The sequence below is a fragment of the Eptesicus fuscus genome, chromosome 21 (genome assembly GCF_027574615.1).
Source record: "Eptesicus fuscus isolate TK198812 chromosome 21, DD_ASM_mEF_20220401, whole genome shotgun sequence".
In the NCBI taxonomy this organism is placed as follows: Eukaryota; Metazoa; Chordata; class Mammalia; order Chiroptera; family Vespertilionidae; genus Eptesicus; species Eptesicus fuscus.
The window spans coordinates 1,045,101-1,068,204 of NC_072493.1; the positions used below are offsets into that span (position 1 = coordinate 1,045,101).

A 23,104-nucleotide genomic window follows, 5' to 3' on the forward strand; every position below is an offset into this window, starting at 1 on the left:
TCGGCCTGGGCGAGTCTATTTTGAAGAAGTGGCGTTAGAACACTCAAGGGGCCAAAGAGCCGCATGTGGCTCGCGAGCCGTGGTTTGCCAACCACTGCACTAGGACACTCCTATAGTTTTTTCTCAAACTTGCCTGGAAATCATGTTCTGTGACACCTTGCTTGCTGCTTATGCAATACTGTGTCATTTAATTTCAGCATCTTAAATAGAAACAATTCGCCCAAAATATGAGACTATATGTGTTATAAAAACCATAGCCTAAGGCTTTATATCTGAACAAAAGTTGAACGAAACCTGACAAAGTTATTGCAAAGTTCTGAAAATTTTACTACCTGTACATTTTATAGCAGACACCAAAGAGCTATGAAAAATTATGAAAGAAAAGCTAAAAATTGAAATGTACTCATTAACGTAGTTTTTTCCATACAAACTTGAGAACTTGGCTATTTTCCCTCATCTGCTGGGTATCGTAATGTCTGTCACATTGATCCCCCTGGGGAAACACCAGCTTTCCATGGAGTACCCATAAGGCTACTGGATTAGACAACTTCCTAGGTCGATGTTGAGAATCTTAACAGAACTACTCAGCCTTTCTCATGGGATGTTGAAAATCAAATGAGATGATGAAGATGAAAGGATTTCAAGTATTTTAAAACATGAAAATAGAAATAATGTATTGGGTGTGAATCTTACCCCACATAAACTGGTTTGTCTGAAATGAATTTTTTAAATTGAGTTTATTGGGGTGATATTAACAAAACTATATAGGTTTCAGGTGTACAATTCTCTAATACATCATCGGTATATTGTGTGTACACCACCCCAAATCAAGTCTTCCATCATCATTTATCTCCTCTATCCTTTTCTACCTTCCTCCACCCCTCTTTCCCTCTGGTAATCACCATACTGTTGTCTGTATGACACATTTTAAAATTTCATTGAAATCAAAATCAGCTGTCATCTCTCAAAGATGGTAGGAAATTCAGTCTCAGGCATTGGGAGTGGGGAGCCCACCCAGGACCCAGAGGAATCAATCCGGAAGGCATGGTGGTCTGAAATGAAGGTGGAGGTGTGGAGAGCGCAAGCCATGGTGGACTCCACAGGTACTTTTCTTGGCCAAGCTCAGCAGCCCTCTAGAGTCCGACGCCTTGCCTCCTGCCACATTTGGGCCTTGGGACTCCATTGACACAGTCGGGGCGCCTATGGCCCAGCCTTCCTGGGCACTGTGTCCTGCCTTGTCCCCTCCCCCGGTCCTCTCCTGGAGTAGGAGTACCGAGAGCCACTTTAGAAGGTGGGTAACCGTCCTTAACAACAACAAAGCGTCCTTCAGGGAAGGATGTGCAAAAGCGGGAGAGGAAGAAATGTTGGCAAAACAAAACTAATATCCTAGTAAAGTGTCCAGACGCAAACCTTTAAAAATCTTCTAAAATGCAAATAAAAAATTACTATAGAGTGGGTTAATTTCACCTATTCTCATATTGGATCTTCAGAAAGTTCAAGTTTTTAAAAGTTTACAGGAAGCTTAGACTATAGTTCTTACGTAGTCAGAATCAGAAATAGTTGCTGTTAAACACTTTACAAAGTCATTTCAGAAAACAGATTGAAGTGTTTTGTTTTAAGTAGTGAGTAATTCCACAGGAGTATAGCACTCTGAAATTTAAGATGGTGGAATATAATAAGGGGCGATCTATTAACAGCAATCCTTATTGGCAGGACAAGTTTGCTGTGGCATGTTGTGACTTGGATTGAATATAGGTCATCTGATAGTATGGTTTAGAAATTATGGGGGCTCAGATAAAGTAGAACACTTCCCTGGACAATTACTATCATTTTTTCAAAATAAAGCTTTATTTTACCAATGAAGATAAAAGTTTAGCATTTCAAATGAACTGAAGTCTACATACAGGCCTCACATAAAAAAGTGTGTGGCAACCACTTGCCCGCCCTCCCTGCCAAGGTGGAACTATTATGCTCCATTACAAGCCCTTTAATAGGATTTTTCTAAAAATTCCCAAGTGGACGGCAATAATCTTGAGAGATCCTCCTTTTGTTTTCTAATTGATTTTTAGAATTAGAGTATTAGGCATAAAAGAGACCTTGAAGATAATTTAGTCCTTTTGAAAGTTTGTAAGATTCAATAAATACATACTGAGCACCTACTGTGGGCCAGGTACTGTTAGAGGCCTTGAGGGTACAGTGAGGAATAAAACCCCAAAGTAACACTTTCGCTTGGTAGCTGTGTTTGTTTGTTTGGGTAATGGCTTTATTGAGCGGTAATTCACACTGAGATATACCTCACTAAACTGCAATCAGGTGACTTTTAGTCTATTCAGAGTTGTGCAACCATCACCACAATTTTAGAACATTTTCATTACTTCATAAAGAAGTCATATTTGGCTCTCCCCTCCCCACAGTTCCATCCTGCCCCCATCCCTAAGCAACCATTAATCTCCTTCCTGCATCTACAGATACATTAGCCTGTTCTGGACAGTCTACCTTTTGTTGGTCTGGGCTGCTTTCACTTAACGTGGTTTCAAAGTTTGTCCAGTTGCAGCATGTCATTACGTCACTCCTTTTATGGCCGAATAAAATTCCACTGTACCCCTTATTTATGGTTCATCCCTCCATGGACATGAGGGTCGTTCCACCCTTTGGCCAGTCCAGTAACGCTGCCGCCAACGCTGGTGCACAAGTTTTACGTGGGCGTGTGTTCCCATTCTTTGGCTGGAACGCTCCCGGCAGTGGAACTGGCCGAACTTTTTACAGAACCGAGTGGATCCATTTTACATTTCCTACCGGGTGTGGGGAAACACATTTTATTTCCTGCTAAATCAGGTCCGTTTAGACTGCTCCAGGCTCCTCGTGAACCGCAGGAAGTTGACGATCGGTTATTGGCGACACTGAAGCCTCGATTAGTAGTCTTTGTTTTGGGGTCAGGTCCCCTTATTGTTCCCTGTTACCCCCTGTCTCCGGCCACCGGCAGCCGCTGGGCCCCAGGGCTCAGGGTCACATGGGGGCGGGGGCGAAGGGACTGAACCGGCCGGACGCCTGGTGGTCCCGGGCCCCGCGGCCCGAGTTCCACGCCGTCAGCGCCGAGTGACGCGCGAAGGCTCGGCCCCGGGCGGTGTCGGTTGGGTCGGCGGCCCGGCCGAGCGGGCGGTGGGCGGAGGGGAATGCTGGGCGCTGGGACCCAGGGCCTGCGGCCGCGGCCCTACCCGGCCAGGCGGCGGCGCGACCGCTGGGGGCGGGGGACCGAGGCCGCGCCCCCGCGCCCGTCCCGCCCGCACCCCGCGGGAGGCGGCGACCCGCCCCGAGCCCGCGGAGGCTCTTCCGCGCCGGCAGGGGCAGCAGCGGCAGCGGCAGCGGCGCGAGCGGCCAGGAGCGGCCCGGCCCGGCCCGGCGCGGCGGCGGCAGCGACGCCAGAGCCCGTGGGCGCCGCGGGAGGCCGGCCGCAGCGCGGGGAGGCCTGGGGGCTGGAGCCCGCCGCGCCCGCCATGCCGCTGCTCTTCCTCGAGCGCTTCCCCTGGCCCAGCCTCCGCACCTACGCGGGCCTCAGCGGCCTGGCCCTGCTCGGCACCCTCGGCAGCGCCTACCGCGCGCTCAGCCGGCCCGAGGCCGCGGCCGCGCCGGCGCCGGGCGAGCCGGAGCCCATAACGGCCCCGCTGCAGCCGGACCCGGCCGCCATCGCCCGGCCGAGCGCGGGGGGCCCGGGGCTCCGCGACGTGGCCCAGTACCTGCTCTCCGACAGCCTGTTCGTGTGGGTGAGCGAGGCTGCCCGGCGGGGGGCGCGGGCGCGGGGCCGCCGAGGCCCCATTGTCGGCGGGGGCGTGGCTGGGTGGGGTCGCCGCCCCCGGGCCCCCGAGAGCGAGGTGGGGGGCCCGGAGCGCGGCGCCGAGGGGGCGGCGAGGTGTTGGGTCGGGGAGACGGGGGTCGTGAGGAGGGCGGCCCGAGGGGAGGGGCGCGGGGGGACACATGGTGGGGTGTCTGAGGGACCTCGTGGGGGACCGGAAGACCCCCAAGAGCAGGTCTCCACTGGGGAGTGTGTCCGGCCCGCCAGTGGCAGGCTCTTCCGTGAAATGGGGGCGGGGGGTCGAGCGGCCTCAGCCCGGGCTGTGACGCGGCGAGGCGGGCCGGGCCCGGACGTGCGCGCTGGGGACAGGCCGTCCCCACAACTTGGTGTTGGGCACAGACCCACCAGCGGAGCTGCCCGTCCCGCTGCTCCACTGATGACGCACCGCCTCCTCTCCTGTCCGAAGGCGGCCCGGCCCCCGGGATTGCCGAGGAGCCCGTGGCCGCCGGTGCGGAGGCGCCGGTGCGGGGCCGAGGCGGGTTCGCGTCTCCCACGGCGCCGGCCCGCCGGCCCTGGCCCGGCCCCTCCGGCCCGTGGTCGCAGGCCGCCCGGGTCCCGGCCGTCCGCTGGCGCGGGCGTCTGGGTCTCTCCGGCTCGCAGGCTCCCGCTGGGCTGCAGACGCCTGAGCTGCACCCGTGTGCGGGCGACACGCCGCTGGTTGGTGGTCGTTGACCGGCTGCACGGTGCGGGCTGGGGGCCGGGCTGCCTCCGGCCGGACGGGTCAGCGGGCGGCGGCCACGCTCCCCTCCCCTCCCCGCGCCGGCGGTGGGCTGGCAGCCGGCGGGCAGCACCGGACCCTAACGAACTCCTGACCCTGTTTCACACCCGCGTTTGCATTCGCGTTACAGGTAAACAACTTGAGGTGATGTGAGGAGGGCGTTCGCAGTGTGAAGGTTCCAGGTTTTGATGTTTTTAAGTGTAGGATATAAATGAATCTTGGAGAGGGATCCACTGTGGTATTTACAGAACCACCGCTCGATTGTTTAATGGTTTATCCCCCCTCGGAGTTTTTATTTTATTGTTTTACAAAATCCATGTTCAGATTTCAAGGTTAACACACCTCTTCATAAAAACAAAGCCTCTTGATTTTTTTCCTGTGAAAATTGTTAATTTAAGACATTTTTTTCTTCCTAGTGTTTTCAATAGCGGTCATGCCTCAAGCAAATTGATCGTTTCGTCCTGTCGATATGTTTTTCCTTTCTCGATTGAGATTCTTCCTGTTTTTCTTCCGTCGTTTCTCTTTGGTTTCCATACTTTCATCGTGGCCTGCCTTGGGTTCTGGGCCCTCCACGTGTTTGCTGTGAGTCTTCCTTCTCACCCAGTGAGGACATAGTTTCTGCTTTCGGAGCTGGTAGGGCTCACCATCTCAGACTCCCTCGGGTGGAGACGGCATAACCGGGGACTAGATGGTGGGGCGTTTGTGAGAGTGGATCCTCTTTGTGCCCTGCCCAGGGACTTTCAGATTCCATTTTAAAAAGCCAAGCAAGACAGACAAACACTGATCTCTCTGCCAGTTTGCAAATCCTGCTAGCTAGTGTTTGGCAGTTGGAATCTCTGAAATGTATCTTTATAGAGCGCAGTGTAGATTCAGGTAGGTCTGATGGCATCTCAGGAGGTTTTGATGAGTGAACTCAAAAACCTTTCAAAGGTGCCCTTTGGGGCACTCTGGAAGGCACGCCTGTGACATTTCCCCTCCCCTCAACAGTAGTCCATGTACAAACCAGGCAAAATTTGTAAGTGACAATAGACATGCAAAGAAAATACGGTGGAGTTTGGAAGAAGAGAAACGATGCCTCGGGAAGGATGCCTGGAAGGTGGTATTTGAACCCAGCCTTGGAAGAGGGGCGGGATCCAGCAAGCAGCACAGGCATTCCAGTAGAGAAAGCGGCCTCAGAGGTGTGTGGACAGTGTTCGTGTATACAGACAGGTCCGTAAACTGGGCTGTTCAAACTCGAGTGGCTCCTGATTTCAGAGCGAGCTTGGTTGGGAAGGTTAAGGGGAGTCTCAGGAGGTGGGGAAGTCACGTGACCCCTCTGTGTGAAAGAAAGGAAGAGGCGAGCAGCCCCTCTGAAGGTATTACTCAAAGTGTGGACACCTGGCAACTTGGTCCATTTTCACTTGGGGTGCTTGCAAAATGTAGATTCTCAGGCTCCACCTGGGGATCAATTCCAGGGAGAAGGAGGGAGCTTTGGAATCTTTGTTTTGATTAATGTCCAAGGCGATTTTAGGCACATCCATGGTAGAGAACTGATCAGGGAGAGGATGGGGTGTGGGGCTGATGTCTGGGTGTCTAGATCTAGCTGCAGCACTGAGGAGGATGGACATTACTTTGTGGGCCACAGGGTTACGGGGAGGAGGCGCTGTCAGGAGGAGGTGATCTTTCAGGGGCTGGTCTGTGGCAGCAGTGGGGAAGATGGGTTCGTGTAGATGGGAAGAAGCCAGGAGAGGTAGTGACCTAAGGCCTCCTCCCTGTAAGGAGGTCACTCCAGTGGCCCTCTGGCATGGACTTTGAGAATAGGTTGGGGAGGAGGCACCAGGATTCTTATATTGACAAATACTCGGGTTTGTCATGATCACTTGCTTCCTCGAGTCTTTCTGGAACTTTCATTAGAAAGTTTCACTCCAGATAAGTTTTATTTGTTATTCATTTCTAGGCTCATTTTATCTTTCCATATGTCCCTTCCATTAAGGCACCTCTTGAGTCATTCTGTCATTGTGAATTGTTCCGGTGTTTTGGCGTTTCCACTTCTTCATTCTTTTTATTACTCATTATTTTTATTACTTCCTCCTTTCTGTTTTTTTTTTTTTTTTGTATGGACTTGCAAAAGGACATGGTAAAATGGTGAAATAGAAATATGGAAATATGAAACAATAACTTAATTATATACAAATCTGACTCAATTATATGCAAATAAAATAATTTAAATAGAAGTCTCAAGGGAAAATAATCACCAGAAACAAAAATGGATAAAAGTAAACCGACCATTTAGAGCAGAGATTGGCAAACTGTGGTGGCCTGTTAGGCCCAACCTGTTCTTTTACAATCTGTCAACCAATAATGGTTTTTACATTTTTTTAAGGAGGCATATATGACATATATATTCGCATTTCGTTGCCCATTAAAAGAAAAGTAGCTGACTTCTGCTTTGGAGAGCCCATCTTCACATAACCATACAACTTCAGAACTGAAAATAATTTACGAGGCTTGAGTCTGTATGAGTTGAATATTCCAAAGAAAATTAGAGAAAAATGTTAGCTCCATAAATATTGGAGGTGTAGAAAGAGACTACTCATAAATAATAGGATATAAGTCTCAACAAACAACTTAATATAGGAGGAATCTTCCAGATCAGGGGGAAGAGACGGCTGTTTGGTTACTTGCTGGGTATGTACTGAGTGCTTTGCGTACACAGTCGCATTTATTTCCCTAGTGTTGCGAGAAGGGGAGTGAAGTGTAATACGGGGCCATGTGCCTCTGCATGTTATCGGCATCTTACACCGTCACTGGGAGGCTGCAGAGGGGTCAGCTCTTCCAGTTGTCCCTAAATGGTGTGTGGGGTGCGGTAGTTAGTGCTGGTGTTAAGCAGACTCAGAAATGTCCATGTTCATCATGTCCTTGAAGCAATTCCTGGTAGTTTACCACATTTCATCACAAGCTCATAAATAATGCCCCTTGGTGGCCAGCATTTTACTGAATGAAAAATACCTCCAAGGTTACACAGTGCTGAACGTGGCTAAGCCATGTGTTCTCACCCTCTTCTCTTTTCCTCGAAGGTCAAAGAAGCTTGTAATTTAGTTTCTAAAGTAGAGAAGTTATCCCTTTTTGGAATGACACAATATTTGTGAAATTAAGACATTTCCCTATAAATTTTTAGTTGCTTCCAGTTTTATGTAGTTTAAGCTTTTCTATAAAGTTCGCAAATGGTATCTTTTTCTTTTTACAAAACTTCCCTTTCTAGTATCTGTATAGTTTCTCAAGCCTTTTTTCCTTTGTCAGCTGATTGTAGTTGGCGCTCATTCAGTGCCAACAGGGATCCCCAATTTGAGGTGGATGAAGGAGGAAATTTTATTCAGTGCAAACAGCTCAATTATGATACAACAGGGCTGAGAACAGCACAGCTGTGAAACAGCTCAATGAGGAAGCAAGGCTGTGGGGCGGCCCAGGGGTGAGGCCCCTTTCCGGCTGGACAGCTCCGCTCTGCTCCAAACAAGATGTCTTCAGGGTTTCCACTGGAGTGGAGGAGTTTCACTCCTCAGTGGAAAGAGAAAGCGAACTCCCGAACTCCCGTGTCAGAGTGCAGCTGACTTTCTGTTTTCATGCAAATGAGGACTCCACATCTTCATAGTTTGATTGGTCCAAAAGGCACTGTCCTGATTGGTCAGAATGGAGCCACTCTGATTGGTTGGTGAAGATGCTGATGGTGGTACAGCTTCACAGCTCTGACTAGATTGGGAATGCCTCCGTCCTGCTGGTGAAATAGGATTCCAGGAACTCCTTTATAAGGGCCGGTTCAGGTAGCAGGAACACAGATCCTTCTCCCTTAAGTGCAATTTGGGTGAAGAGGACCCTGTTTAGAAATGGGTGCTATGCTCTGCTTTTACATTTTTTTTTTATTAAGGTATTATATGTGTACATATTTTACCATTGCCACCCCCCACCCCACTCCCATATATGCCCTCACCCCCCCAAGTTTTGCATCCGTTGGTTATGCTTATATGCATGCATACAAGTCCTTTGATTGATCTCTTATCTCCCCCACCTCTCCCTAACTTTCCCCCTGTAATTTGACAGTCTGTTTGATGCTTTACTGTCTCTGTATCTATCTTTTTGTTCAAGTTTATAATGTTCTTTATTATCCATAAATGAGTGAGATCATGTGGTACCTTTCTTTCATTGACTGGCTTATTTCACTTAACATAATGTTCTCCAATTCCATCCAGGTTGCTGCAAATGATGAGAATTCCTTCTTTTTTATGGCAGCATAGTATTCCATTGTGTAGATGTACCACAGTTTTCTGATCCAGTCATCTGCCGACGGGCACCTAGGCTGTTTCCAGATCTTAGCTATGGTGAACTGTGCTGCTATGAATGCTTTTACATTTGAGCCCACTTAGTCACCAGGAACCCTTCTTAGTATCTTCTTTCTCAGGGTCCACACTGCTTACCCTTGCTAATATTTAACTCTGCCATTGAAATTAAAATAGGAGCCCAGCAGGTGTGGCTCAGTGGTTGAAGTTGACCTGTGAACCAGGATGTCACAGTCAGGGCACATGTCTGGGTTTCCGGGCTCAATCCCTAGTAGGGAGCATGCAGGAGGCAACCAATCAAAGGTTCTCATCATTGATGTTTCTCTGTTTCCTCCCTTCCTCTCTGAAATCAATAAAGTATATATATTTTAAAATAAGAAATGGTAACGTGTGGGTGATAGGATTATGAGGGCTTTTTGTTTTGAGCTCTTATTTTTTAAAAATCAAAGATACAAAATTTGTACACCTTTCTTTGAATTTAGAAAAACTTCTTTTAAAAAGTTTAACTGAGAAATAGGAACTAATACTTTTTTTGTTTTGTAGTCCACGGTGTTGGAGAATGCTGCTTTGGGTAGAACAGTTATTAAGCGATTCTAAATTTGATTGCTTTCCTTTGCTCCCACAGCAGCCTGCTCGTTAGATGTCTCCAAGTTAGGTGTCGCGTAGACTTTAAAAGCTCTTTGGTTGGAGGTGCTAAATGTGTTAGATTCATTTCATTTCATGTGCTTGCGTGCAAAAGCAGGAAGAACTCTTTTTAAAAGCCTGCTGTAGTTCGGTTAGGGTACTTTTGACTGATTTTAAGAATCTTGTTCAGCTGGGGGATGTAGCCTGAGGGGTTGTGGTTGTGGTTTTGTCTTAGGACGATTTTCTTATCATGAGAGAGGTTTCCATTGACTGGTTTAGAAACACAATGGAGGTGAGCTTTTTAATATCTATTTCATTGCTTTAAAAATTAGGATCCTCATCCATTTGTTGGGATGTTTTGAATGGGCTGTTCTACTGGGAATCCTAAGTTAGGGATACAGGATGTTTTGGATAACTAATTGGAGATTTTCCCCCTGGTTATTTGAAGGATTTAATTACCACAACAGTTTCTATTTTCAGCAGAACTATTTTTGTTTCAGTTCTTTAAAAATGTGTCACACACTTCCTTGCCCCATTAGGCAGGCAGAATAGAACTAAACATAATCTAATGTTTTTCTAATGCAGGGGTTCTCAACCTTTCTAATGCCGCGACCCTTTAATACAGTTCCTCATGTTGTGGTGACCCCATCCATAAAATTATTTTCCTTGCTACTTCATAACTGTAATTTTGCTACTGTTAATGAATCGTAATGTAAATATCTGTGTTTTTCCAATGGTCTTAGGTGACCCACAGGTTGAGAACCGCTGCTGTAGAGCCTAAGACCATCGGAAAACACAGATATTCACATAAAAACAGTAGCAAAATTACAGTTATGAAGTAGCAACGAAAATAATTTTATGGTTGGGGTCACCACAACATGAGGAACTGTGTTAAAGGGTCGCGGCATTAGGAAGGCTGAGAACCACTGCTCTAAGGAATCAGGGCTGTTCTAATGAAGGGTGGATGATGTGAGATGCTAAGGGGAACCTGGAGAGATCTTAGGGAGCTTGCTTCCTTATATTACTATCTCTGGCTTTTCCCTCCCTCCCTCCGCCCCTCCCTCCATTCTTCCCTCCCTTCCTGTTTCAGTAAAAACAAACATTATTTGCTTCTTTAAAAAGTAGAGGGGAAAATGACCTGGGAAGAGGAATATGGCCACCTTAATGTAAACTTAGTGAATCAAAGACTGAAGCAGCCTGTACTTTGAGCTGGTGTTCGTTTTCATTTGCTCTAATGAAAGCCGTCTTTACTCTCTTTATCAAGGTTCTTGTGGCTTTCTGGGGTCATGCAGTGTTTTAAAAACCATTTGAGCACCAGGAATGTGTTATGCCACATTAGCCTCGTGGTTAGGGGCAGCCTACCCTTTCATTTTGTAAGCATTAGATTTGCCCATCTCTTTGATTTATTTTAAAAATTATATTTTTATTGATTTCAGAGAGAGAGAAACATCAATGATGAGAGAATCATTGATTGGCTGCCTCCTACATCCCCCCTACTGGGTACATGTGCCCTGACCAGGTATCAAATCTTGACCTCCTGGTTCATAGGTCAGCGTTCAACCATTGACCCACACCGACCAATTATTTTAAAAATTGCCCACCTACTGCTGAAGAAGGCCTTGATTTTGCATTGGTGTTTCATGGTGGCCTTTCAGTTCTCAGTCCCTCCTGCTAGTTTTCTTCTACCTCCTTACTGGTTTATTTTCCAATCCCTTCTGATGTCCCTGAACCTTGACTGTAAGGCCAACAGTAAGCATAGAGTACCTTTGATTGGCAGATCGTCCCATTACAATGAATTTTATTTATTTATTTTTTAATATTTTATTGATTTTTTTACAGAGAGGAAGAGAGAGGGATAGAGAGTTTGAAACATCGATGAGAGAGAAACATCGATCAGCTGCCTCTTGCACACCCCCTACTGGGGATGTGCCCGCAACCAAGGTACATGCCCTTGACCGGAATCGAACCTGGGACCCTTCAGTCCACAGGCCGATGCTCTATCCACTGAGCCAAACCGGTTTCGGCTACAATGAATTTTAAAATATACATGTGTATTTTAATTCTCAATTCTTAATGCTCTTGTGACTCTTTTGTGACCACCACATGCTTCTCCCCACCTCCTATTTGTTTGACAGGCAGGGCCGGGTATTTGGGTACTGAATTCTGCTGTTCATGATAAACCTCATTTTCTAGAAAACTTTTCTTTGCGGCTATCAAAATCTTTATGTAGGAAATGATGTACCTACAGTTTGTAAGGTACATAGAGTTTACACATGCAGTACAAAGTTTACACGGTTTGGTTAGGACTAAAGGGGAACGTGGCCTCTGGAGGGTACATTTTGGAACAGGCCTCTGAATTTCCTGGAGCCTCTCCTCCCTCTCCTATCCCCACACCACCGTGTAAAAGTGTGCCCTTCCGCTGTTACCTGTCTGGTGCAGGTAGAGAGCTGGAAAGGCTCAGCCATTGGGCATGATGGCTGGATTCCTAACGACCTTCGAGAGCTGCTTTGGTTTTCAACAGAAGGAAACAAACTTTCTCTCTTTGGTTTGTGTGCAGGTTCTAGTCAACACTGCTTGCTGTGTTTTGATGTTGATGGCTAAGCTAATCCAATGCATTGTGTTCGGCCCTCTTCGAGTGAGCGAGAGACAGGTAAGTCCAGACGGCAAGGATGGATTCTTAAGACCAGATTTTTTTTAGTTGATATAATTTGAAATTTCCAGAAAAGTTGCATGAATGCCACAAAGAATTTGATTCCGAGTTAACATTTTGTCTCATTTGCGTTAACATTTGCCTATTGTTTCTATATAGTACTTATTTTTTATGATCTGTTTGAGAGTAAGTTGTGGTCATAGGCCCATTCTCTCCAAATACTTAAGTGTGTATTTCCTAAGAGCAAGGACATTTTCTCATATAACTGGAGCACAATGGAATGGTCAAAATCAGGAAGTCCAGCATGGATAAAAATACTTGACATAATCCGCAGTCCATATTCAGTGTAGCCAAGTTGTCCCGATATTATTTATAGCTGCTTTCCCCATGACTTTTATGAATGTAGTTTTAAAAGATGCATAGATTTTAGTTTGAATAATCGTAACTATCAGTCTTTAAAGTATGGGATTCTTTTCCAAAGGAATTTACTGAGAGATTTTAATTTTTCCCTTTGGAAAAGTAATTTAGGACTGTTCTACAAGCAGGAAAGTAGGTGATTTCTTCTTCTTTTAGGTGAGACAGTCTGACTGAACATTATTCTCAGAATGCATATGTGAGCAGGACATGCTTTCAATAAAGAATGATTCCACAAGATACTGCACAGATCAGCAGTCCCCCAAAGCTTTTAGTGGATAGAGTATAGAATGCTGTGTTTTAAAATAAGAATTTAGAACTGGCCGTTGAAATAACAACGTACAAACAAAACTGTATTTTACTTTATCTCATCTCAGTGGTGAGACACAGGAACCTACTCCATTTAAGAGTACAATGGCTTCCCTCCTTCCTTACCCTTTTCAACCCAGATCTCCTGTTATCAGATCAGCAAGGTCTTAGTTTAGAGCTGAAATGCACTCACTGTGGGGGTGGGGCTCTTGGATGCTGTTATGAGCAGAACTGTTTGTTTTCCCAGAGACTTTTCGTGAGTATCATCACTTTCTCCAAAATATCAACTCCAGAGGTCTCCCAGATGGGATCAGTGGAATGTAGGCTTTTTTTTTTTGGGAGGATACAAAGCTTCTTTTGATGCTCTCTTCTTCAAGAAAAACTTTTGACTTGTGGGCCAGAAGTTGGTCAGGCCAGGCAAGCCAGCTAATTGCTGATGGATTGAGCTGGCACCGTGAGCCTTAGATACTATTGCTTTCTTTTCCTGAAATGTTAAGTATCCGTTTGAAACTTACAGAAAACAACCTCGGAGTATTCCAGAGATTTTTTCAAGACCTAGCGGTAATCATAATGGGCACATTTGTCACTCAGCTCTGTGTTCAGTTTTTTTCAGTATAGAGAACATTTTCATGTGGTTCTGTGATGACTTTTTGACTAATGTCATCCAGTAGCATTTATTAAGCATTATTTTGAGTTAGGACTCAACAGAATTGACATGGGCTTGCTCTGTGAGTGTTTACAGTTCAAGACTAGAGGAATGCCAGAGGCAAAGACAACCTAAAATGGGACAAATGTTAAAGTGTAGTCTAAAGTGGAGGCTTAGAACCAGGAAGTTTTTTAAGCACTTAATGCCTATTATGGTGGCACTTGCCTAAGCACTGTACGTATATTAACTTACTTAGTTCCCCAACATTTTATGAGGATGAGATATAAGCCATGAAAAGACCCCTGTAATAGGTGGGGACACCAAAGCTTGGGGATGTTAAGTGACTTTCCCAAAGTCACACAGCAGATAGATGGCGGAGGAAGATTCTCACCAGGCACACACTGTTCTAGGTTCACTGTCCGCTTTACCTGTCCCAGGTCTGAAACAGACACCCCACCAAGGGCTCCTGGTTCTTTGTTCTTTGTTCAGAGGGTGTACAGTCAGTGCCATCATAAAAGTTCCCGAGAGTTCTTTACATCGTCGTGTATCAAGTTGTTACACATTTAGGTTCAAGTTCAGTTTTTATTCAATTTTGCTTTTTCTGTTTTAATTTTTGACTTTGTGAAACATTGACATGATTCAAAACTATATATAAAGTATATTTAGAAGTCACAATTTTATCCCATCACTCCCATAGATGGCTTAATAGTATAGTATATTTTAATATCTGTTGGCTAGATGCCCCTCATTGCCCTTTTTGCAGTATAGGAAAGAGTTTTTAAAAAGTATGTTTTCATTGAAGTTGTTAGAGAGAGAGGAAGGGGGGGTGAGAGAGAGAGAGAGAGACATCGATGTGAGAGAGAAACAGAGATCAGTTGCCTTCTGTATGCACCCTGACCAGGGATCAAACCTGCAACCCAGGCATGTGCCCTGACCAGGAACCAAAATGGCAACCTTTCAGTGTCCAGGACAATGCCCAACCAACTGAGCCACACCTGCCAGGACCAGTATAGGAAAGATTTTAAAACTGGAAGTCCTCAGAGTAGGTAGGGAGAGCACAGTGAGGCAGATATGCACTGGTCATGGGATGTGCATTTTCATGGCTTCTTTGGAAGTCTGGTGGATGGCTCAGTAATGGTGAAGAAGTAGACGCTCATACAGAGACATTCATCACACCATTTTCTGAATGGCGAAAAACTACAGTTTCCGTGTTCATCTGTAACCGCTTAAATGATATATCCAGAGAATATTCACTGACATTGGAAAGGTTCTTACATATGATAAGTGGAATGTTAAGGCTGATGCCTTTTTATTGTGCATTTTTTTTGTACTTACATTGATTATGGGCTGCCAAATGAGCTTATGTTATTCTTGAATCTGAAGGCGTTTTAAAAAAGTCTACTCTTTTCTATGTTTGTTCTAAGAATCCAGAAAGCAGACATGGTAAAAATGCTGTAGCCCCCACCATTCCTTTCTATTTTGTGTTGGAAGTGTATGTGTTACTTAATTCATCAGGCACTAGACTAACAGCTCTCCCCTTTTGGTGGCTGAAATTCCTTAAGTGATTTAGGATTACACCCCAAATTTGCAAATTACTTTCCAGGTGACTTCTCTATTCTTCAGAGGGCTTATTTTTTCCTTTGCCTTTTATTTTCTGTGGACGCGATAGAGCTGAGAATAGAATATTTTCTCCATAGAAGTCAGCTTTTGTTATGTTAACTTCTCTTAAATTGGTCAGGTGTGATGGTACTAACCTTTGTCAACCTCTCTCTTTTTAGCACCTCAAAGACAAGTTCTGGAATTTTATTTTCTACAAGTTCATTTTCATCTTCGGTGTGCTGAACGTGCAGACGGTGGGAGAGGTGGTGATGTGGTGCCTCTGGTTTGCCGGACTCGTCTTTCTGCACCTGATGGTTCAGCTCTGCAAGGACCGATTTGAATATGTGAGTGTTGGCCACGCCCTTTGCTTGCTGTGTTGCCCTTTTGCCAGGTTTGTGTACTTTTCCGTGAATGAGCCGTATGAGGCGTGTTGGGGTAGCTCTCTAGAGGAAGGCTCCTGGATCTGGTACCCACTGACTGTTTCTTTTGTTTGTTGTTGTTCATCCTCACCCGAGGATATTTTTCCATTGATTTTTAGGGAGAGTGGAAGAGAGAGGGAAAGACAGAGAGAAACATCGATGTGAGAGAAACACATCGATTGGTTGCCTCCTGCACAAGCCCTGACCAGGGCCCGGGCCGGGGAGGAGCCTGCAGCCAAGGTGCTTGCCCTTGACTGGAATCGAATTCGGGTCCCTTTGGTCCGCAGGCCGATGCTCTATCTACTGAGCCAAACCGGCGGGGGTCCCACTGCTTGTTTCTTGAGGGACTTTCTGCAGCAGCTAAGGAGTGTGGGATCAGTGCCTCATAGGGAGGTTTCCTCCCCTATCCAGTCATGTATTCCATCACAGCCCACGTGGGGCCAGTTCACCTACACAAACTGTTTCCATCACAGCACAAGAAACCTTAATGTGTAAACTGAATAAAAGCTGGTCTCTTCCAGAAATTTTCTAGTCTCCTTTCATTTCCTCCCTCTTAGTCTGGTTCTTGGAGCTCTCATGCTGATTAGTTTCCACCGTTTCCACCCCTGGGCAAGGACTGAATTAGCTCTCTGGTTTCCTTGGTTCCAGGAGAAGCGAATCCTTTTCTGTCTGGGCACAAGATCTGCATCGTGGCTTTCGGTCAGATCAGAGCTCTGCAGGTGGACCCTCACTCTTGGGTGCTCCCAAACTAATTTCATGAACCTGGATAAACCTACAGTTCGGCCTCCAGTGAAACCCACTCCAGGGCCTTGTTTGCCCTTTCTTTACCCGTCATCATGGACCAGCGGCTCTTGCACCTCTGTGTGAGTTAGTTCGGTCTCAAAGGCTACAGCTTTCACAACTCAACCTCCCTAACGGGTTTGCTGTCTACACCTTCCTGCTCAGGACCTACAGCTCCAGGCCTTTTCTGAGCTGTTGCCTCTTCTTGCATATATTAGCATAGCATTATAGTAGGAAGTCTGCACCTGGAACATTTCAGTTGTCCTAGTCCTGACAGACTCCAAGTGCCCTCAAGTGGTTTTGGGGAGGAGGGCTAGAGCAAGATGAGAAAGAAACAACAGAAGTGGTGCTGTGCTGAGCCCTGTTAAATGTTAGAAGAGGGGATTACATGCCTCTGGAAATTGCTTCTAGAGGCTTATAATCCCACTGGTAAGAGGATCCTTGAGAATTTGAGATGAAAATATCTTACCTAATAATAGACAAACATGTAAATTGACTGTACCTTTGCTACGCCCATAGCCAATCAGAGTGACTATGCAAATTAACCAAAAAAAAGATGGCAGTTAATTTGCATACATAGGTACCCAGCACCTGTGTCCCAGGAACATCCTGGCACCCAGGTCACTGAGGTAAGGCCTGGTGCAGGAGTGGACCCCCTGCGATTGATCGCCTAAGCAGAAGCAGACCCCCTGCGATTGATCGCAGGGAAATGGGGCTCTGCTCCTGCTCAAGGCCGAAAGTGATCGATCGCAGGGAGCAGGAGCGGACCCCCAGCGATCGATTGCAGGGAGCTGGGGCTCCGCTTCTGCACAAGGCCGAAAGCAGACCCCCTGTGACCAATGGCAGGGGGCTGGGGCTCTGCTCCTGCCCTAGAGGCTTTTGGCCTGGGGAGGCCTGGGCAGGGGCAGAGCCCGCGATCAGAGGGAGCTGGCGGGCCCCTGCCCACACCTAAAGCTTCAGCCAGAGGCTTTAGGCCTGGGCAGGGCCCAGCCGTTGATTGGTGTGAACTATAGAGGAAACACCTTTTCTGACTGCACATTGGCTAAGCTTCCTGATGCCACTGGTAATATTCTTAGTAACTTGGGTAATAAGAATCCAAAAAGGTGATCTAGGGTTTTTCCACCACACTTCTGGAGAAAAAAATGAAGGTCCGCTGCTGGAGGGCTAAGAAATGTCATATCCTGCCCTAGCTGGTTTGACTCAGTGGATAGAGCCTCAGCCTGCAGACAGCAGGGTCTGGGTTCGATTCTGATCAAGGGCATGTAACTAGGTTGCAGGCTACTCCCTGGCCGGGGCCCAGATCAGGGCTCATGCAGGAGGCAACCAATCAAAGTGTTCCTCTCACTTTGATGTTTCTCTCTGTCTTTCCCTTTCTCTTCCACATTCTCTAAAAGTCAATGGAAACATATCCTCAGGTGAGGATTAAAAAGAAAGAAAGAAAGAAATGCATATCCTATGAAAGACACATCTTGAAAATGCCTAAAGAAAGTTGTCATTTTTTCTTGGTGAAGGGACTGGAGTCCGTGTTGATGAAAACACCTTGGTGGCTGCGGTGACTGGCAGTGGCTACAGCCCTGGGGTGATGGGGCTGGTGTCTTCCCCTGATCAGCCTGGTTGCCTCCCACAAAGGGAGGCCAGACTGCGGCTTAGGCCCGTGGGGATCGGGCCTAAGCCGTCAGTAGGACATCCCCTGAGGGCTCCCAGTATGTGAGAGGGGGCAGGATGGGCTGAGGGACGCCCCCACCCCCAGTGCATGAATTTCGTGCACCAGGCCCCTAGTAATGTATATTGTTGTATGCAGTAGGTTAAATGATAAAGGTCTCTATACTTCAGCTCATGTCATATTTTGGTTGGTTGGAGGATTTTGGCCATCTGGTAATGGGATGCTTTTCTGTGATTGGCATTGGGCCATGCAGCTATGCACGGATCCCCAGGCAAAGCCACCAAGATTAACCTTGAGTTTCTCACTGCTGCGAAGAAGAATGAGCTCCTTCTCCTGTTTTGTACATTTCAGCTCTCTTTTTCTCCCACCACACCGATGAGCAGCCATGGCCGAGTGCTGTCTCTGTTGATGGCGATGCTGCTCTCCTGCTGCGGGCTAGCGGTTATCTGCTGTGTCACGGGCTACATCCACGGGATGCACACGTTGGCTTTCATGGCCGTGGAGGTAAGATGCAGACAGGCTTTTGCTCTGATCACATTTCTGAATATTTTCAAGGAAGCTGGAGGAGTATGGACAGGTATTTGCACCCATGAAGTGACTGATGGACACCTGTCTTTCATTTTAACAAGCATTTTTTGAGTCTGTTTTGTGTTGGGTACTGGTACTGAATGCTTTTATTTGTGTTATTTCATGTATTTTTTTCTACAATCTAATTAAAAGTGGTTATTTTTGCCATCATTTAAGTAGTGCTTACTATATCCTAGGAATTGTTCTAAATGCCTTACCTGTATTGATTCATTTTTACATGTACTTACTCATTTCATTATTCCTGTTCATGAATAAGGACACGGGCGTAGAGGGTGGAGCGAATTGCTAAGGTTCCAGAGTGGCAAGTGGCACAGTCTAAGTCCAGAGACTCCCAAGTAGGAAGGTTTTCCCTTAAGACACTATAAGCCCTGATTAGTAGTAAGTGAAAAGGAGCACTCTGTACTTGTTTTTTCTTAGGTAGGGCAGGAATTGACATTTTATAGACTAATATAATATTTAAAATCTATTATTTTGAATGAATAATTTAGTGTTCATGTATATTTTAAAATTTGCTTTTTAGACCTTTCTGAAAATACCGATTTCTACTCAATAGAAGTCAAAATTCTCTGTGCTTACATTCTGAGCCTTTGCTTTTTACATCAGGCCAAAGACAAAATACTTTTTATATTGTCCATAATAGCTATTATTAATGAAAAAAAAGAAATAATAACTATATTAAGGCTGACGAGCTAATACCCAAAAACATTAAGTTGGAAGTACTAATTGGGAATTAGTTGGAATAGGGTTAAAATTTTTTTGCTTATAATAAAAAAATTTTTTTTTAGCTTAAGAGAGTTCATTTTTGAGTATAATATAGTAGTGTAAGTAAAATTAGAAAAGGAACATTTAAATACTTAATAAAAACATTTATAATCCTGGTTGAATACTTTCTATATGTGAAAAGTATGCAACTATATTTTCTCTCTTAAAAAATATTTTTATTGATTTCAAAGAGGAAGGGGAAGGGAGAGAGACATAGAAAAATCAATGATGAGAGTCATTGATCGGCTGGCTCCTGCACTCCCCCTTCTAGAGATTGAGCCTGCAACCTAGGCATGTGCCTTGACTGGGAATTGAACCGTGACTTCCTGGTTCATAGGTTGATGCTCAACCACTGAGCCATTCCAGCTGGGCCTATATTTTCTCTTGAAAAATATCTATCTAAAACTTTACACTGACTAGTGTCAATTAGCTTATTTTAAATATATTTTATTATAAACCATCATTTGAAGAATAATGTGTTTTCCTTTTTGGCTCTCTTTTAATTAATATTAAGCCAACCTTTGAACAAGGTATACCTAAAAATGAAGACACTTAAATCAGGCCTATGGATCATACTATAGTACATATTTTATTTCAATTCATTACTGTTTATTCTTTTAAGATAATTTATCACGCTATAGATTTGCTATTTTGAGCTAACTTATATTTTTATATTTATAGTGTTTCTCTTCTATGTATGGTAAAATATTTTCCATTTATAACTGGGAGTGTCCTAATCTCAAATATTAATTTAACAGTTCTGGCAGATTAAGAGGAAAATCTTAATTTCTATAATACAAAGACCACGAGGGTTTATTTTGTTTTTGTTTCCTTTATTCTCTTTTCGTGGAGTGCACACAGCGTGTGTGGAGAGCAGGGGCTCATATCTCGGAGAGTGCTGTCTAAACTATACTTTGGGTGTGGGGTCACCAAGTACCAAAAACCCTTCTTAGGTAATGAGCGGTGTAACTGAATGTTGTATAAAATAGAAGTGATCATCCACTACTAGGATGATTTCAGATTGTAGAAGGCAGCCTTAGGAGATGGACAGGTGTAATTGATTGTCACCTGTCAATAGAAAAGGGCTCAGAGAAGCTGGGTTGCTAGATGATGAAAATACTCCATGGAAATTTGAAGCAGATGAAAGAAAATGGTTGGTAAACTTGAACTACCTGCCCTTTTTCCTTTTCGTTTTATTGAGGTATAGTGACATACGGTGCTGTATAAGTTTATACAGCATCATGTCTTGACTTCATATACTGTGAAATGATTATCATAATAAATTTTGTTAACATCTATCATCTCATACCGACACCAAAACTGTTTTTTTTCCTTGTGATGAGAACTTTCAGGATCTGTTCTCGTCGCAACTTTCAAATACTAGTATAGCACACAACAGTGTCAACCAGAGTCCTCGTGTACATTACATCCCTAGGGCTTATTCTTATAACTGGAAATGTGTACACCTTTTGACCCCCTTCACCCAGTTCCCCACCCACACCCCTTGACAACCTACTTTTAAATTGAACTGAGCAATGTTTGACTTTATCATTTTGTAAAAGTAAGTTTGGCCTGAGGAATCCTAAATTTGACTAAAAAGAAAAATATGACTTTATTTTTTATAGTCTCTTCTTGTCACAGTGAGGACTGCTCATGTGATTTTGCGGTGAGTAGAAATTTGGGAGGGAGGTGATTGAGATCTATCCATACAGTTGATTTTAAGATATAAAATATATTAAAATGTGACTATCCTATATCATGTTTAAACCAAATTCAATTGTAACAAAAGAATATTAAGACGATTTTTCTGTATTCATTGCAGATACGTGATCCACCTTTGGGACCTCAATCACGAAGGGACATGGGAAGGGAAGGGAACGTATGTCTATTACACAGATTTTGTCATGGAGCTCACTCTCTTATCTCTGGACCTCATGCATCATATCCACATGTTGGTAAGTTTTCTCAGGGAGCACGAAGGTTTTCAGAGTCAGGAACCCTGGTTCGTACATTAATGAGGGAAACTGCTGGATGAACCATAGCAACGAGCGCAGCTGTGCCCGTCCCTCTCTGCCGCTGGGTATAAAGTGGTCCTGGAACCACTGCGCCCCGCTCCGGGGGAGTGTGCTGACTCTCCTGGGAGACTGGTTAACTCTATTGACCAAGTCAATAGATAATTCTTTAGCAAAAAGTTAAGGGAATTCCTTTTCCCATAGTTTCTGTGGGTTCTAATATTTCGTGGTTATTTTGTAGATGGTAATGGGAATTGTTGCAGAGTTAGCTACTTCATGGATTCATACATTTTCCATTTTTGTAGTTAAAACTGTCTTTGTACTTAAATCCTCCCCCTTCATTGTTTACGTTTTACTTTGGTGTGCAAGAAATGACAATGTTGAACTCCTTCATTGGTTAGTACTTAAATGATCTAATAATGGTGAGAATTAACATATTTGGCAGGCAGTTTATTTAAATTATAGTCTATCAAAGAAGTATTTAAAAATTACTGGGTTAGACTCACACATTTCTAAATACTTTGAAAGTAACTTTGAAAATATACCTAAAAATCCCCAAAAGACATGTATAGTTTTTGTTAGAAGAGCCACCCCCCCTCAACAGATGCTCAGAGATCACTGTTGACATTTTGTTTTATTTACGGCTTCTTTCCATATTCAAATGCATAACAATTAGAGCTTCTGTTGCACACCTCGCCTTCATCACTCGCAGGTTCACATTCATTTTTCATGTGTATTTTATTCTCTTCCCCTCTTGTTAAGTTATTTGGCAACATCTGGTTATCCATGGCCAGCTTGGTCATCTTCATGCAGCTGCGGTACCTGTTTCATGAGGTCCAGCGCCGAATCCGCCGGCACAAGAACTATTTGCATGTCGTTGGGAACATGGAAGCCAGGTGAGTAAGCACAAGTTGACATGGCCCGAGTTGTCTCAGTTTAGCTCTCTAATGATAACCGATCCCGGGTTAAATGAGAACTTGCTGTTGTGAACTGGTAACAGAATGGGGAAGATTGTAGGCTCTGGAGCCAGACTGCCTGGCTGTGAATCCCCACCTACTTGTGGTTGTGAGTGGTTCATTTGACTCTCTGTGTATTTCCTCTCGGGATGATAGCAGAACCTGGCTCCTGGAACTATTGGCAGGATTCATGGGAGGATAGGTGCAATCAACTTAGAATATTCTAGTACTGTGTACGTAGCATGTGCTCAGTAAATACTAGGTTCTTTTTTTCTGTTGAATTTATTGGGGTGACATTGGTTAATAAAATTATATAGGATTCACATATACAATGCTATAATAATCATCTATATATTGTATTGTGTGTTTACCACCCTAAGTAAACATTAGTTCTTATCGTTAAGTCAATTTTATCATCATCATTATTATATGGGAGCTTCCTTGGGCATCTGTCCTCCTTATTATTATTATTTTTAACATATATTTTTATTGCTTTCAAAGAGGAGAGAGAGGGAGAAAGAGATAAAAACATCAATGATGAGAGAGAATCATTGGTCGGCTGCCTCCTGCATGCCCCCCACTGGGGTTAAGCCCGCAACCCAGGCATGTGCCCTCGACCGGAATCGAATCCGGGACCCTTCAGTCCACAGGCCAATGCTCTATCCACTGAGCCAAAGCGGCTAGGGCTGTCCTCCTTGTTTTAAGAATGTGGGTCTCATTTATTCTTTACTCATGTGTATTTATTACACACACACATGCGCGCGCACACACACAAGCACACACACTCACACACTCTTATCCTCA

The 23,104-nt window shown here is 44.9% G+C and overlaps 1 protein-coding gene across 3 annotated transcripts in view; it reads left to right on the plus strand.

Annotated features, from left to right (window-relative positions):
* Nucleotides 1-3,336: 3,336 nt before the first annotated feature.
* AMFR (autocrine motility factor receptor) overlaps nt 3,337-23,104 on the plus strand; it is a 30,908-nt gene continuing 11,140 nt past the window's right edge. The window contains exons 1-7 of one of the 3 annotated variants that reach the window (XM_054710023.1): nt 3,337-3,761; nt 12,060-12,152; nt 15,300-15,464; nt 18,334-18,486; nt 20,958-20,998; nt 21,155-21,287; nt 22,107-22,240. In XM_054710023.1, the coding sequence (XP_054565998.1) occupies nt 3,495-3,761; nt 12,060-12,152; nt 15,300-15,464; nt 18,334-18,486; nt 20,958-20,998; nt 21,155-21,287; nt 22,107-22,240 (986 nt within the window). In that variant the 5' untranslated portion in view covers nt 3,337-3,494. Of the gene's footprint in view, nt 3,762-4,616; nt 4,699-12,059; nt 12,153-15,299; nt 15,465-18,333; nt 18,487-20,957; nt 20,999-21,154; nt 21,288-22,106; nt 22,241-23,104 lie in introns of those variants that run through there. The other 2 variants (XM_054710022.1, XM_054710024.1) reach the window with 2 other exon arrangements.